Source organism: Mytilus galloprovincialis, chromosome 12 (genome assembly GCF_965363235.1).
Source record: "Mytilus galloprovincialis chromosome 12, xbMytGall1.hap1.1, whole genome shotgun sequence".
NCBI lineage: Eukaryota > Metazoa > Mollusca > Bivalvia > Mytilida > Mytilidae > Mytilus > Mytilus galloprovincialis.
This window is the reverse complement of record NC_134849.1, coordinates 39,862,143-39,879,052: the sequence shown is the minus strand read 5'-3', so window position 1 is coordinate 39,879,052 and position 16,910 is coordinate 39,862,143. Positions and strand designations below refer to the sequence as shown.

Genomic DNA, 16,910 nt, shown 5'->3' with positions numbered 1-16,910 from the left:
CATTTGAATGGAAATTATTGACCACAATTTGATTTTTTTACTGTGTATAGTTTAAAATTGGTAGTTGTTTCATAAAATTAAAAAGAATGTCAGAAAATCAGACTGAAATTTTATTCGCATTTTTTAAAATACCCCAAATCATTCTTCTTTTTATTAAAAATGATACCATTTTATTTGAAATCAATTATTTTTAAATCTCAAGACAAGTCTTTTAATTAGAATTGAGATATAATCTGATAATAAGAATTAAATACTTAAATTTTTATTTTTGTGGAATAAGAATTCAGTTATTGCTTTGTTTTGATAAAAATTATTAACCGCCATATGATTTCAGTACTTTTTGTTCATCAAGATTGGTTGTTCTTCATGAATTATGTTTACTTTAAGGAAAAAGATATTAAATTTTTGTACGCGTTGTGTAAGATGCAAATATTTTCTTCTCATATTTGAAAATATTGTAACTTCAATTGCAATCAGTTGCTATAAATTCCTGTTTATGACTAATTTTGTATAAAATATTTGGAGAATAAGCATCTGTTTACTTTTGATTTTGTTGAACCGGAATGCAATCATTTCTTCATTTGAATGGAAATTATTGACCACAATTTGATTTTTTTACTGTGTATAGTTTAAAATTGGTAGTTGTTTCATAAAATTAAAAAGAATGTCAGAAAATCAGACTGAAATTTTATTCGCATTTTTTAAAATACCCCAAATCATTCTTCTTTTTATTAAAAATGATACCATTTTATTTGAAATCAGTTATTTTTAACATCTCGAGACAAGTCTTTTAATTGGAATTGTGATATAATGAGAAATAAAATACTTAAACTTCTATTTTTGTGGAATAAGAATGCAGATATTACTTTATTTTGATACAAATCATTAACCGCCATTCATACATTAAATTAAAATAGTAAATAAATAAATATAAATATTTATAGTAGAGTTCTGCCCAATAATCAATAGCTGACTGTCAGTGGCAAATATTTCTGACATTGGGTAACCGAAAATTAGCTACATCGAGTGGGGTAGGTTCTGTGTTTACAAAAGTTTTATAGTTGAAAAGTGCATGATCTCAAGAAACTAACTTTCCATTTAAATGTGTATATATATATATATATATATTTAAGTCTAGAGAATTATTCTTTTTTTCATTTGACAGGTCCTTACGATGCAAAAACAGTGTTTATATCCTAAATTCTAATCTAAGCACTTTTTCTGTGTACGTTTTGAAACACGTTTAGCATCTAAACATGTTTAGATTTTAACAAGTGTTTAGATTTCAACAATTATTTAGATGTCAGACGTTTAGAAATATATGGTGTTTAGACCTTAGAACGGTTAGGCTACTAGTACTTGGATTTCACGGGAACTACTTGGGGTACAGAACAACAGGTTGAAAAGTGCACTGTCATGACTGTATTGCAGAATATACAATACACGTGTACATTTTTGCTTAAATGACCTTGCAATGATTTCTACCATAATTTTATTTGTCAATATAGTACATTGTATATTTTTTTATATAAATAAGGCTGTTAGTTTTCTCGTTTGAATTGTTTTACATCGTCTTGTTGGGACTTTTATAGCTGACTGCGGTATTGGCTTTGCTCATTGTTAAAGGCTGTATGGTGACCTATAGTTGTTAATGTCTGTGTCAATTTGGTCTCTTGTGGACAGTTGTCTCATTGGCAATCATACCACATCTTCTTTTTTATAAAGCTGGAAAACTTCAATAATGATAATAATAATATTAACAATAATAATAGGGTTACACATTTAAATCTTCCTGGAGACCAAAGAAAAGTTTGTTAACAATACGACCAAGTTTAGAAAAGTCTGTAACCAATAAGACCAAGTTTTGAAAGTCTGTAAACAATCAGACGAAGTTTAACCCACCATTCTTTTTAAGGAAAAAGCCTGTACCAAGTCAGGATTATGACATTTTTTTTCCTTTGTTCTGTTTGTTTTTGCAGTCAAGTGTTTGATTTTGTTAGTTTATATGGACCTCCCACTTTTTTATACAACTTGGAGTCTGTTTTTTTTTCTTCTATTTTCTATTCTAGTCTTGAGGATAACATACAATCTATTCAAATTATTTCTGATCAATAATTTATTTATAAGCTCACTAAATGCAAACAAAAAATACAGTTATAGATTTTGATGATTTTTATCCTCTACAAAACAGAAATTGTCAGTCCATCTCCTATCATACAGGAATTTTTCATTGCGGAACAATCTTCTTTTGAATGATAAAGGCTCTTGGTCATGTTGGTGTGCAGTACCTTTTGGTCGTCAGGTGAACTTTTGTATCCTGAAATGAAAAAATGAAACCTTCATGTACATTTTTATGTAACAGTCACTTATTCTTATATCATGTTTTTTTTTTAAAAACATTAAACAAGCTTCTTGAAAATGATTCTTACAAAAGAAAAATACAAAACCTTTGAATAGACTTATTAAGAAGGGATATAATTACGATACTGTTGTCAAGTCATTAAAGATTGCATATTTTGGCGTTAATATTGAGTCATTGATAAGGTCTTTGCATCGAAACTAAACACATTTATTCTAAAAACAGTTGTTGGCATGACACGGGTTATGTTCTTCTCATATATGTTATGATGGTATGATACTAAACCCCTAACGGGAAGGATTGTGCCTGATGTTCATATGATGAAATCATAATCTTTCAGTCAGTTTAGTTGAAGACTGGAGCTGGCATGTCAGTTAACTGCTAGTAGTCTGTTGTTATCTATGTATTATTGTCATTTTGTTTATTTTCTTTGGTTACATCTTCTGACATCAGACTCGGATTTCTCTTGAACTGAATTTTAATGTGCGTATTGTTATGCGTTTACTTTACTACATTGGTTAGAGGTATAGGGGGAGGGTTGAGATCTCACAAACATGTTTAACCCCGCCGCATTTTTGCGCCTGTCCCAAGTCAGGAGCCTCTGGCCTTTGTTAGTCTTGTATTATTTTAATTTTAGTTTCTTGTGTACAATTTGGAAATTAGTATGGCGTTCATTATCACTGGACTAGTATATATTTGTTTAGGGGCCAGCTGAAGGACGCCTCCGGGTGCGGGAATTTCTCGCTACATTGAAGACCTGTTGGTGACCCTCTGCTGTTGTTTTTTATTTGGGCGGGTTGTTGTCTCTTTGACACATTCCCCATTTCCATTCTCAATTTTAAATTGTAGTTAAAAAGACAATATTTTACACCTGTACAAATGTACACATCAAAAGACAAATAAATCAAAGGGAACATATAGCAAACTAGCATGCAAGTTTTTTTTTATTTTAAAACAAAATCCTTGATTTCTGAGAACTACAGCCTGTTTTTCCTATTTTATCCTAATATTATGAATATATATTTTTAAAATTGACCATTTTTTAACTAATTCAACAAAATAAATATTAGTGAATGATTAACCTTCACTTTTTAATCATATTATTGTTCTATTGGCAAATTAATAATATACTTATAGATGTACATATGTTAACTTACATCTACTCTTGAAATTAAGTCCTCCTTTTCTTTCTGATCTGTTCTTCAATTTCATCTATGATATGGATTTATTCTAGCTCTTTTCATTCCAACTAGTGTCACAGTCCTATAAATGCATACAACAAAAGGACAAGATAAATAAACATTTGTCAGAGAAAACACCACAGACAGCAGGCATTAAATTTTGGAACCACAAGTGCTTCAGACATAACCACCTTAGAGATGGGGTACACCTAAATGACAAAAAGAATGAAGCATTTTGCTTCAGCATTAGACATGCAATGTGAACTCAGTGACCTATGCATACATTTTATAGATGTATTAATTTGAATCATATATTAATGAGTCAATGCTTGAATTGTGTTTAAGAATGAACACAACAAATGAATGAACAATGTTCTCTGTTAAATGTATATATATATATATATATATATATATAGAATGCTATTATTTATGTCATTTATACTGAAGATGATTTTAAATACAATTAAATGATATTGCAGTAAACCTAATTCATTGGTATTCCAAAGTCAGTCAGATATTTAAATGTTATCATGTTGAAAAATAAACTTACCAATTTTAAGCTTCTGTTCTTTTTCTTATGGCTGTTCTCATGCCTTCGTCCCAAACGGGATTTCTTTCAGTGAGGCATTCCTACAATAAATAAAATTATAATCAGTAACATAGATAACTTATTATGCCTCTAGACTACTGAGGCTATTATTACACAGCACAATTAAAATGCATTAAATTTTGGAATCACAAGTGCCTCAGACGAAGCCATCTTAGAGATGGGGTACACCTGAATGACAAAGGGAATGAAGCATTTTTCTTCAGCATCAGACATGCAATTAACACTAGTTAATAATTCATTACAGATAAATTTTGTTCATCGCAACAGGAAAACTTTACATTAACAATTGTGTGAACTTTAAAATCAGAATACTGCTTTTAATTGTGTAAGAATGAATATGATAAATTTCAACTAAACTTACATATTTCATGGTTCTGTTCCCTTTTTCTATACCTGTACTTCGCCCTTCTTCCAACGCCAGCTGATTTTTTCTGCGAGGCATTCTTAATCCTACAGTAAAGAGTATATCAGATTAGAATAATAAAAAAGAACCTTTATCTTATAGCCTATTTTAAGACAGTTATCTAAGATGAAGGCTCATCAGTAATTGAACAATCATGTCAGTATTTATTAAAACATTTATAATGATAAAACAGACCAAGTACAAGTAATAATAATAGACATAATAATATAATGTTTGAAGCTTCACACTTTCATTGCATAAAATTATTGTTCTAACATGAAAAGACTGCTTTTATATTATCAGCCGAATCAAATAAATGTCTGAATTTCTTATATTAAAAATATAAATGAACCTATCATTCATTGTCAGAACTCATATTGTGTATGGACCTTGTCACGTGTGATTCAGAATTTTTCAGTTCTGCATCATTAATGATTGCAACAAAAACACAGAAAAAACGGTATTCCATAAAATAACAAATTTTACATGCTTACAACGTTTTATTTCAAAGGCTTGCATTGCAATTATCCGAAAACCGATTGTTCATCTGAAATGAAAGTTTTAGCAAAGTTGCTCATTGACCCGGTCCTACGGACCGGTAAAAATTCGAGGTTACATTCCAGTTTCGACAGTAAATTCAAGTCTATAACTGCACTTTTTTTATTCAAAGTGTAAATAAACAAACATTAATGATTATTACAAATCTTATATTCACACTTACCGAAACTTAAACTTCTCTAACAGCCACATTTGCTTATTAAATAATTCTCTTCAGCAGTCAAAGATGGCGGATCTGGTTCACCTTGTCAATCACCTCGGATCACGTGACTCGGATTTTATCGATGACCACAAAATAATTACGTTTTGACTGGTCAGTACAGGAAGTGACCAATCTCTGTGTTATAGTAGTCTCAGGCGTTGTGTAAAATGCAAATATTTCTTCTCATATTTGAAAATATTGTAACTTCAATTGCAATCAGTTGCTATAAATTCCTGTTTATGACTAATTTTGTATAAAATGTGAATATTTGAAGAATAAGTATCTGTTTACTTTCGATTTTGTTGAACCAGAATGCAATAATTTCTTCATTTGAATGGCAATTATTGACCACAATTAGATTTTTTTACTATATATAGTTTAAAATTGGTAGTTTTTTCATAAAATTAAAAGAATGTCAGGGAAATCATACTAAAATTGTATTCGCATTATTTAAAATATCCAAAATTGTTCTTCTTTTTGTTAAAAATGATACTATTTTATTTGAAATCAGTTATTTTTAGCATCTCGAGACATTAGTCTTTTAATTAAAATTGAGATATAATGAGAATTAAAATACTTAAACTTCTATTTTTGTGGAATAAGAATGCAGATATTACTTTATTTTGATACAAATTATTAACCACCATATGATTTCAGTACTTTTTGTATATCAGGATTGTCTGTTCTTCATATAATTGCTTTCTTCAAGGAAAAAGATACTAAATTTTTGTTACGTGTTGCCTAAAATGCAAAAATTTCTTCTCATATTTGAAAATATTGTAACTGCAATTGCAATGAGTTGTTTTAAATACATAGATACAGATATTACTTTATTTTGTTACAAATCATTAACCGCCATATTTTTGCAGTACTTTTTGAACATCAGGATTGTCTGTTCTTCATAAAATAGGCTTTCTTTAAGGAAAAAGATACTAAATTTTTGTAAGCGTTTCCTTAAATGCAAATATTTCTTCATTTTACTGAAGTTATTGACCGCCATTGGATTTTTTTACTTTTTATAGTTAAGAGTAGAATGTTTTTCATAGAATTAAAGGAATGTCAGCAAAATCATACTAAACTTTTGTTCTCAATTGTTCAAAATTACCAAAACTATTCTTGATTTCATTAAAAATGATACTTTTTTATTTGAAATCAGTTATTTTTAAATCTCAAGACAAGTCTTTTAATTATAATTGAGATATAATAAGAATTAAAATACTTAAATTTTTATTTTTGTGGAATTAGAATGCAGTTATTGCTTTGTTTTGATATAAATTATTAACCGCCATATGATTTCAGTACTTTTTGTTCCTCAGGATTGGTTGTTCTTCATAAATTAGGTTTACTTTAAGGGAAAAGATATTAAATTTTTGTACGCGTTGTGTAAAATACAAATATTTCTTCTCATATTTTAAAATATTGTAACTTTAATTGCAATCAGTTGCTATAAATTCCTGTTTATGACTAATTTTGTATAAATGTGAATATTTGAAGAATAAGTATCTGTTTACTTTTGATTTTGTTGAACCAGAATGCAATGATTAATTCATTTGAATGGCAATTATTGACCACAATTTGATTTTTTTACTGCATATAGTTTAAGATTGGTAGTTTTCTCATAAAATTAAAAGAATGTCAGAGAAATCAAACTAAAATTGTATTCGCATGGTTTAAAATATCCAAAATTGTTCTTCTTTTTATAAAAAATGATACTATTTTATTTGAAATCAGTTATTTTTAACATCTCGAGACAAAACTTTTAATTAGAATTGTGATATAATGAGAATTAAAACACTTAAACTTCTATTTTTGTGGAATAAGAATGCAGATATTACTTTATTTTAATAAAAATTATTAACCACCATATGATTTCAGTACTTTTTGTACATCAGGATTGTCTGTTCTTCATAATATTTGCTTTCTTCAAGGAAAAAGATACTAAATTTTTGTATATAGAAATTAAAGATAGCATTTATACTTTCGTGAATATTTATGCTCCAAATTTACCAAAAAACAGAAATGTTTTTTTCAAAAAAGTAAAAGATATGATATCAGAAAACAGCTTAGGGATGGTAATTGTTGGTGGAGATATGAATGATACTCTATCAAATATTGACAGAAAAAACTACAGCACAAATAAAAAAACAAAAAAAAACAGTTAACAGTTTAAAAACTCTAATTAAAACAATAAAGTTGATAGACATTTGGAGAGAGACACATAGTAACAATACACAATTTACATGGAGGCGCAAAAACAATATGAATGAAGCCTCTCGCATAGATTTCTTTCTTATATGCCCAGAAATAAGATCACATATATGCTCAGCAGATATAAGATCTGCACTTATATCTCACACCGACCACCAAGCTATATCATTAAAGTTGAAAGGGAGATCACAATCAAAAGGGAAAGGATACTTTAAAATTAATAACAGCATTTTGAATAATATTGAATATAGAAACATAATAAATGGCCTAATTCATAAATATAAAAACAATCCAAAACTTACCAAAAATATTGGACACCATTGGGACTTATTCAAAATTGAGGTCAAAGAATACACCATTGAATACTGTAAAAGAAAAGCAAAACAGAACATAAGTGAAATACATGTATTGGAAAACAAATCAAAAAATTAAATGAAAAAATTAACAACATTGTAAAGATGAGGTAATAAAGCATTTTCAGGAAGAATTAATTAATAATGAAAGTAAATTGAAGAAAATATATGAAATAAAAACAAAAGGAGCTCAAATCAGGTCACGAATTCAAGGGGTAGAAGAAGGAGAAAAAAATACGAAATTCTTTTTAGGTTTGGAAAAAGCTAGACAAACAAGAAAAACTATAACTGCACTTAAAGATAAAGAAGGAGTGATACAAACTGACTCATCCAAAATTTTACAATTAGAGAAAGAATTCTATAAAGATATTTATAAAAGTACAAATCCAGATATAAAATTTATAAATGATTATATTAATGATACAAATATTGATCATAAATTAACAACACAAGAGAGTGATATTATGGAAGGAAAATTAACTATAGATGAATGTACAGATTCACTATTTAAGATGAAATTGAACAAATCACCTGGAATTGATGGTTTAAGCGTAGAATTTTATAGAACTTTTTGAGAAGAATTAAAAGAATTCATTGTACCCACATTTAATTTTTCATATAAAAAAGGGGAGTTAACAACTTCTCAGAAATTAGGAGTTATCTCCCTTATCCATAAAAAAAATGATCCACTGAGTTTAGATAACTATAGACCAATAACTTTATTAAATGTTGATACAAAATTCATAGCATATTCATTAGCTCAGCGCATTAAAAATGTCTTACCAAAAATTATACATGAAGATCAAAATGGGTATGTAAAAAATAGATATATAGGTTATAACATCAGACAGATCCAGGATATAATTGATTATGCAGAAAAATTTAATATAGAAGGAGCATTATTATTTTTAGACTTTTCAAAAGCCTTTGACTCTTTAGAATGGGATTTCATGTTCTCAGCATTAAAAAAATTTGGCTTTCAAGATTCTATGCTCAAATGGATAAAAACTTTGTATACAGACATTAAAAGCTCAGTGATCAATAATGGGTGGATATCTGAACTCCTCAACATTTTTCGAGGGATTAGACAAGGATGTCCGTGCAGTGCTTTAATTTTTGTTATTGCTGTCGAGATATTAGCATGTAGAATAAGACAAGACAATAATATTAAAGGATTTGAAATCAAAATAGATGGGAAAACACATTCTTTAAAAATCAGTCAACTCGCAGATGACACAACACTCTTTTTAAAAACAAAACAAGACATTTCAAAAGTATTAAACATGATTGAAATTTTTGGCACTTTATCAGGGCTTAAATTAAACAGATCAAAAACAGAAGGCATTTGGTTAGGAAAACACAAACATTGCAAAGAAAAACATGAAAACATCAACTTTACAAACAAACCAGTGAAATGTTTAGGAATTTTTTTCGGTTGTAACAAAAATGAATGTCAAAAACTTAATGCAGAAAAGCAAATAGAAAAGTCTGAAAAGATTATTAAAAATTGGGAGAAAAGACATTTAACAATGATTGGCAAAATAACAGTTATCAAATCATTGATTATACCAAATATTACCTTTTTAGCATCTGTTTCACATATTGAAAAAGAATATATTGTTAAATTTAAAACAATTATCTATAATTTTTTATGGAAAAGCAAAAGAGAAAAGGTTAAACGCACAGTACTTAGCTTTGATGAACTAGATGGGGGTTTAAAAATGATTAACATAGATAAATACATAGAATCTATCAAAATTGGGTGGATCAAAAGGTTAATTAATGGAGATCTAAAAAATTGGAAAATTATTCCACTTTTTTATTTTAATAAGTTTGGAAAAGATTTCCTTATCTTTCATATGAATATTGATAATACTGACTCTATTCCAGAGTTAAAGGAGCTGCCAAAATTTTATTTCAGCATTGTTAAAGCATGGATAACTAATAAAAAAGTACAACAGCCAAAAAACTTTAGATCTATACGTCAAGAAGTTATTTGGGGAAATCATTTCATAAAGATAAAAAATAAATGCCTTTTATTCCAAAACTGGATAAATAGTAATATTATCTTTGTTAATGACATCATGGATGAAAATGGTAATATAGAAGAACATTTTATTTTACAGAAGCTTAAAATAAAAAGTAACTGGATGTCAGAATTTTACCAATTAAAGAAAGTTTTTCCAAGAGAATGGTTAAAGATTTTAAAACAGGAAAATTCAAAGAAAACTAAAGTAAAAACGCCCTATGCAATACATATTAATAATAATTGTAACAAAAAAGAAAATTTAGAAAATGTAGATACCAGAAAAATTTATATTATATTAATTAAGAATGAAATTGAAATACCTGTTGGTTTTTACAAATGGAAGACAATGCTTAACCTTGAATACATTAAGAGTCTTTCTTGTTTGTTCATCATTTTTTAAAAGATAACAAATACAAAGTGTTCCGTTGGAAACTGCTACACTTTATTTTACCTTGTAAAGTTTTATTGAAAAAGTGGAAGATCTGCGATATTTCAAATTGTCACTATTGCAACACCACAGAGGATTATGATCACATGTTTCTTAAATGTCACTTTCTTGATAATTTCTGGAGTAAAGTTAAAAAACTCTTAGAAAAACTGAATATTAATAATAATATTCTAACATTAAAAAATTTAGTATGGGGTTATAAAATAAATGATGAGCAATACTATGAAATTAATTATCTGATTACAATTATAATGTTTTGTATATATAAGGCAAATTATATGTCTGAACAGAAAACAAAATCTTTAGATGTATATTCTGTATTTAAAGCAGAATTCATGTACAGCTACAAAGTGCAGGCAACTATTAAACATACTAAGAATAAATGTCTACTTGATAAAGTTGTCAAATTGTTGTAATAATTTTTTATGTTTGCAAATGTATAATCTAGCAAAAATGAAAAGAAAAAGGTTAATATTATAAAACTTTTAGATTCGGAACTGATTTAGAGAAATAAGTTTACCTATCACCGATAAGCGTGGAGATAACGGTATTTGTTATCCACTGTTTTTTATCGTTATAAAAAAGGAAAACAATATTCACAAACTATCTCTTTTTCCAGAATCGAAACAAATATATTATAATATTTGTTAATACATACCTGTGAATTGCTAATTATTTTAATCATAAATTACTATTTTAAAACTGATAATTTCCAAACCAGGAAGAGATATCAATACAATAATATAACATCGATAACTGCAAGTATGAACTATTTCCGGAAACTTTTTCTTTCCAAACACGCTAGATACACATATTGATAAATTAAAATTTCATATATACTTATTTATTTACGGTTGAAAATGAAATATTTATAATATAGATTAGATAAATTGTAATGTTTTATAGTCAAACAGAGAAAAATCCTGGATTTCTTGTTCAAATAAAGATACCCTTCACTAGAATGCTGGACTAGTGAAGTAAATTGTTAACAGCAAGCAATATATTGTTGAATAAAAAAAAAATAATAATAATTTTTGTACGTGTTGCCTAAAATGCAAAAATTTCTTCTCATATTTGAAAATATTGTAATTACAATTGCAATGAGTTGTTTTAAATACATTTCATATGTAGGTACTTTGTACAAAATGGGAATATTCAAGAATAAATCTGCTGAAAGTTTTGTTTTTGTTGACCAAACATGAAATTATTCTTCGTTTTCATGGAATATATTGACCGCCTTTGGATTTTATACTTTTTATTGTTTAAGAATGATTATTCTTTAATAAGGCAAAAAAGACTATCAGTAAAATATAATGTAATGTTGTTTGCATTGTTAAAAATTATTCATATTTCTTGTTTTAAAAAAATATATAAAGGCCGTGATTGTGATAAAATAAATTTACACAATTTTATGATGATCAGGATACAAAAATTTAAAATATTGAAAATAATAGACTAAAATGTTCAATAACTGATCCTTTCATTTCGTTTTCCCGAGTATTTTTGGAAAATAATAAAATCAAAATCGCGATATAGACACCGTTTTAGATCTCGCCGGGATTGAAAATCTTATAACCTAAATGAAAACGGAAAAGACCATTCTTTAATGATAATATTTTAAGTTTTATCTGTACATTTCTTTTCTTTTCAATTCATAAAACTTTGTTAAATAATTAATAAAGAATGTATCAGTTGAACTAGAACGTTCGTATATCACGGGTCGCAATTTTGATTAAATTAAACGAAACTAATATTCCGTAATTTGTATTAGTTTGTCATGTGACGTAGTAAAGTTCAATCCGTCAGCAAGGTCGGTCGGTACTATCCGTCCGATCAGTCCGATCAGTCAATTATTTTAACTATAAGTCTGACGGATTGCTGACGCGAGTTTGACGCGAACTTGACTGATCGGTGACTGATCGATGACCGCTGATTGATCGCTAAAACAGTAACGCCTAAGGTTGCAAGTACATGTAGCGACACTACATCAGTTATCCTGAAGATTCCCAATGGAAGGATTCGACCTTAACCTCAAGCAACATAAAACACGTGTGTAATATATTTGGGTAGGCACATAATATTTAAAAAACACAATGCATTGTATGAACGACTTGATGTCAAATTAACTGATACCAAAAATTTATCGAAATGATCTTTTGATTGTTCATATATTAGGTCAAAAGGAATAAGATTACGCCAGAAATCGTTATAGATGGGAACAGAAAGGTAATTCATTATACAGATTTTTTAAAGAAATTTGAAATGTTCATAGAGGGGCATATAGTAGGTATCTGCACGAAAAAATGCAAATTTCACAATGAACGAACAATCAAAAATGTTTTGTACGTTGATCTTTTCACGCATTTCACGAAACACGGTGAATAACGAACCTTTTTAACGTTGCACGTGAAATAAAAATGTCAAATAACGTAGCACGAAAATAACACACTCTCTTCATATACAGTAAATCATGCTATTTTCATAAAAGTGTATATGTAATAAATAAGCCACCACCATTGACACTGTAAAGCATTGGACAAAGAAATAAGACAAACTTTATTAAGGTCGGTTGTAAATAAAATTACGTTACATGTATATCAATAATATTTGTGTTTAATAAGGAAACATGTGAATTCAATTGAGAAAAAACACATGTATTCATATTAGTAATATACTTTTTGTTTGTTTTGGTGATTACAATTTTAGTATTTTTGTTATTATTTACATTTATTATAGAAAAGAAAATATCAGTTGATATTTGTTATTTCAAAATTGCTTGATTGTTTAGTTGTTTGCCTTATGTGGCAAAACGAGGGTTGAATAATATATAATTTCTACAAACAATAGAATACTCACAACAAATTGTATTATCGTCCATTATATGTTTTAAAAATAAGTAAGTAATTCAAGATAGATACTTAGAGAAATGATCTTTTATATGTCCTTATTTAATGAAGAATAGGCACCAGTCTTAACACGGAAGCAGACATTGAAGATATGACCATAAAAGTTAGATAATATAAATTATTAATCAAACTTTGCAATTGTTATATGCATTGTAATTTTGTATGGAAATCTACAGATTCTGAATATGAATCAACTATGACGGTATGACATCAACAATCAAATACTAAAAGAATAAGACAAACCTCATAAAGAGGTCAATTATTATACATAAAAAAATCATGATACATGATCGATAATATCTATATTTAATAGAGAAATCTAGTGGAATAATATGAGATAATCCAAAAGTAGATGTATAGAACAATATAAATCGTCTTTGTAAAGTTTGGACAATAAAAAAAATATATTATTCACATTTATCATAGAAATGTTTTGTTAATAATTATTAGTTCATTGATTTATTGTTAATTTGTTTACTATAAAGGTCGATGACAAAAAAATGGAGGTGTAAACCAAATGTCATTTCCACATCGGAAACAACTAACAGATTGTCTTGTCATATTTTCTTTTTATTAAAACCATAAACAATTTAAGCGATACATGTATGTATTGATAATTCAAATTTCTAAGGTGTTTTTGTTAAAACTGACCCTAAGTTGCTACCACGGAGATTTATTCCTTTTTTGATTGTTGTGAACTAACATTAAGATTATTTGTAAACAGGATTTATATCTGCCATTATGGTGTATTTTAATAGTACAATTACTACAATACATATGATACGTGAAAATGATACGCATAAGTATATATCTATTCTTGAAATCAGTAACCAGTTAGCAAGGATACTTATTCCAGCGACAGTGTATCTTTGTATAATACTTGTTATGGGTGTCATAGGAAATATAATTGTGCTAATAGTTTATGGTTTCCGAGTAAGAAAGACTGCATACACTATTTTAATTTTGATACTGGCTGCCCTTGATTTAATAACCTGCTTATTTGGAGTGCCATATCACATTTTGTCGGTCGTGCATCCTTTGATGTTTGTTTGGAACGGTTTTTGTAAGAGTGTGAGCTTCATACTTCGTTTAACGACAATGTCATCTGTGTTAGTTGTGAACGTGATAGCGTACGATCGATATCGCAAGATTTGCAGACCTTTTCAACGTCAGCTCTCTCTGACACATATCAAAATAGCTTCTTTTGTCGTAATAACTGTGTCGGTAATTTTGTCTACTCCTGTGTTGATAATGTATGGTTCAACAGCAGGGGAAACAGATATTGCAAACTTGACAGGAACAGTATGTTTTATAAGTCAAGAATTTTCTGGGACCCTGTTTCATCAAACTTATAGCGGTTTGATTTTTCTTCTCTTTATAGTGTTACTTATATTTATGATATCGATGTACATTAATGTCGGTAGACGGATTTTAAGACTTCGTGCATTCACACACAAACCAGAGATCTCAGCTACCGAAACAGTATTAAAAGAGTCCAGGGATTTAAACACTATGAATATGCCACAACAGAAAACGCAACGCAATGAAAGTGAAACACACATCAGCATGGCTCCTAAACGACAACATCAGGATATTTGCTACCACTCATCTGCAAATTCGGCAACTTTACAGGACAAACCAGATTGTGATACAACTGTTGATATATCAAATAAAGATAAAGATGAGATCACTAACGAATTGGTTGATCAAAATATTCAGTTGGATTCGTGTAGCTCAATATCAAAAACAACTTCTATCAGAGTGGAAAGTGATTTTCGAATACAAAATGATAGCAAATATTCAAACACAAATTTAGAAACGAAGAAACTAAAGAAAAGATTACGAGTAACACTTATGTTATTTGTTATAACAACTGTATTTATTATTAGTTTCTTGCCTTATCTTACAACTGCAATTGTTGGTAGTTTAAACAGTGAAATTTGGAAAAAAATGTCTGATGCAGAGTTGGTCATTTACGGACTTTTACAGCGAACGTATCTTATTTCGAGTATGAGTAATCCAATTGTTTATTGGTTCCTGGACAAACAATTTAAATCTGAACTTTGCATAATGTTTGGACTTTTGTGTCCTTGGTGCTAAAAATGAATCTTGCAGGGTTACTTTACTACTGTATATTTTAACTTAGTTTATATTTAAGCATATAATGTAATTCTAATTTCCCGTTTTGAGGAGTAAATGCTGAAAAAAGTGGACAAAATCGCGGTCACATGACAAAATTGTGTTTAAGAGATGATAGACAAAAACGTTCAGGTGATCACACGTCTTGTTTTAAATAATTGATTAACAAACCACTCATAACTTTTTATGTATTTTAATTTTATATTCGTATATGTAGAAAAACTAAATAACATCTGAATAATTTTACAAACGAATAGCGCGTATAAAACATGTAATGTGTGCTATAACATATGTTAATGACGTTCGTTTTTAATAGAATATGTATTTCACATTTCTTTTTTAATGATTTTAGAGGGTTTTTAAAGACAACATATAAAAGTCTGTTTAGAAGATTGTATCGACAGACGGATAACCAGACGATTTAAAGATCGACTAGTAAAAAAAACATTTTTACTTTTTTTATTATTTAGAAGAGAAAGAATGCTTGCAAGAAATATTCTATTAATTAAATGCAAATAATCGTAATATAAGTTTATTCTTTTTAATCATTGTAAACATTTTTTGATTGAATAATAAGTTAAATAAAGTTTACAAATGTTGGAGTTTTTTTGTTTTTTTGTTTTTGTTTTTTGTTTTTTTAAAGTTCTATGACATGTTCTTCATTTGACATATACATTACAATGTGGTGTAGTTAAATACGGTTTTCGGCACGCAGATATATATTTAGTAATATATTATATCGAAACATCGTTAAAACAACATAAGCAACTATATGTTAGCGTTTATTATACTATACCAATATATTTACCAGTTTAGTCATTCTAAGGTATTATCTTATTTCTTAAATTATTGCTTTCTCCAAATTTATATTACAGTGGTTAATTGCAATCGCGGCTATCTTAAACGAAACAAAACTTATTTCATTATGGCTGTTAACATTTGAGTTTCAACCTTTATATAGGATTCAGAGTCACATTTTTGTCGGATTGACATATACAGTAAACACATATATATCCTCTTTGGTGAAAAATTGTGTATCAAAATACTGTAATTCGTCTTTTAAAGATACAATCTAAATAAACCTTATATTTTAGGAATTGTATTACTACATTTGCTGTTATTAAAGTAATTATCGAAAAATGCATAGCTTTGTATATTTGTCAAGACACATCAATGGAATGAGCATTATAGTGCATCAAGATCGACATGCATTAATTATTTGGCACAACGTTTTGAAATTTTGGATCATCAATGCTCTTCAACTATGTACTTGTTTGGCTTTATAAATATTTTGATATGAGCGTCACTGATGAGTCTTATGTAGACGAAACGCGCGTCTGGTGTACTAAATTATAATCCTGGTACTAGTACCTTTGATAACTTTATATTAACCACTTTCCATACATAACATTTTGCAGGATTTTTGGAGAGGGAATAGCATTTTGAGGACAAAATGCACTGTATCAACACGTTGTGGTCTAAATGACTGATTACGCATATTTATAGATATGTGA

The 16,910-nt window shown here is 28.4% G+C and overlaps 1 protein-coding gene and 1 long non-coding RNA gene across 2 annotated transcripts; one reads left to right on the top strand and one right to left on the bottom strand.

The window, feature by feature from the left end:
* Positions 1-2,175: 2,175 nt before the first annotated feature.
* On the bottom strand, positions 2,176-4,611 carry LOC143055086 (uncharacterized). Its single transcript, XR_012971941.1, has 4 exons — positions 4,512-4,611; positions 4,091-4,170; positions 3,517-3,622; positions 2,176-2,317 (listed from the first exon to the last, which is right to left on the bottom strand). It is a non-coding gene; the product is annotated as an uncharacterized LOC143055086 (long non-coding RNA).
* A 9,240-nt stretch (positions 4,612-13,851) lies between these two features.
* On the top strand, positions 13,852-16,538 carry LOC143053543 (uncharacterized). The gene has a single exon (XM_076226343.1). It carries the CDS (start codon positions 13,999-14,001, stop codon positions 15,355-15,357), a length of 1,359 nt encoding a protein of 452 aa, XP_076082458.1. The 5' UTR covers positions 13,852-13,998; the 3' UTR covers positions 15,358-16,538.
* Positions 16,539-16,910: the final 372 nt, after the last annotated feature.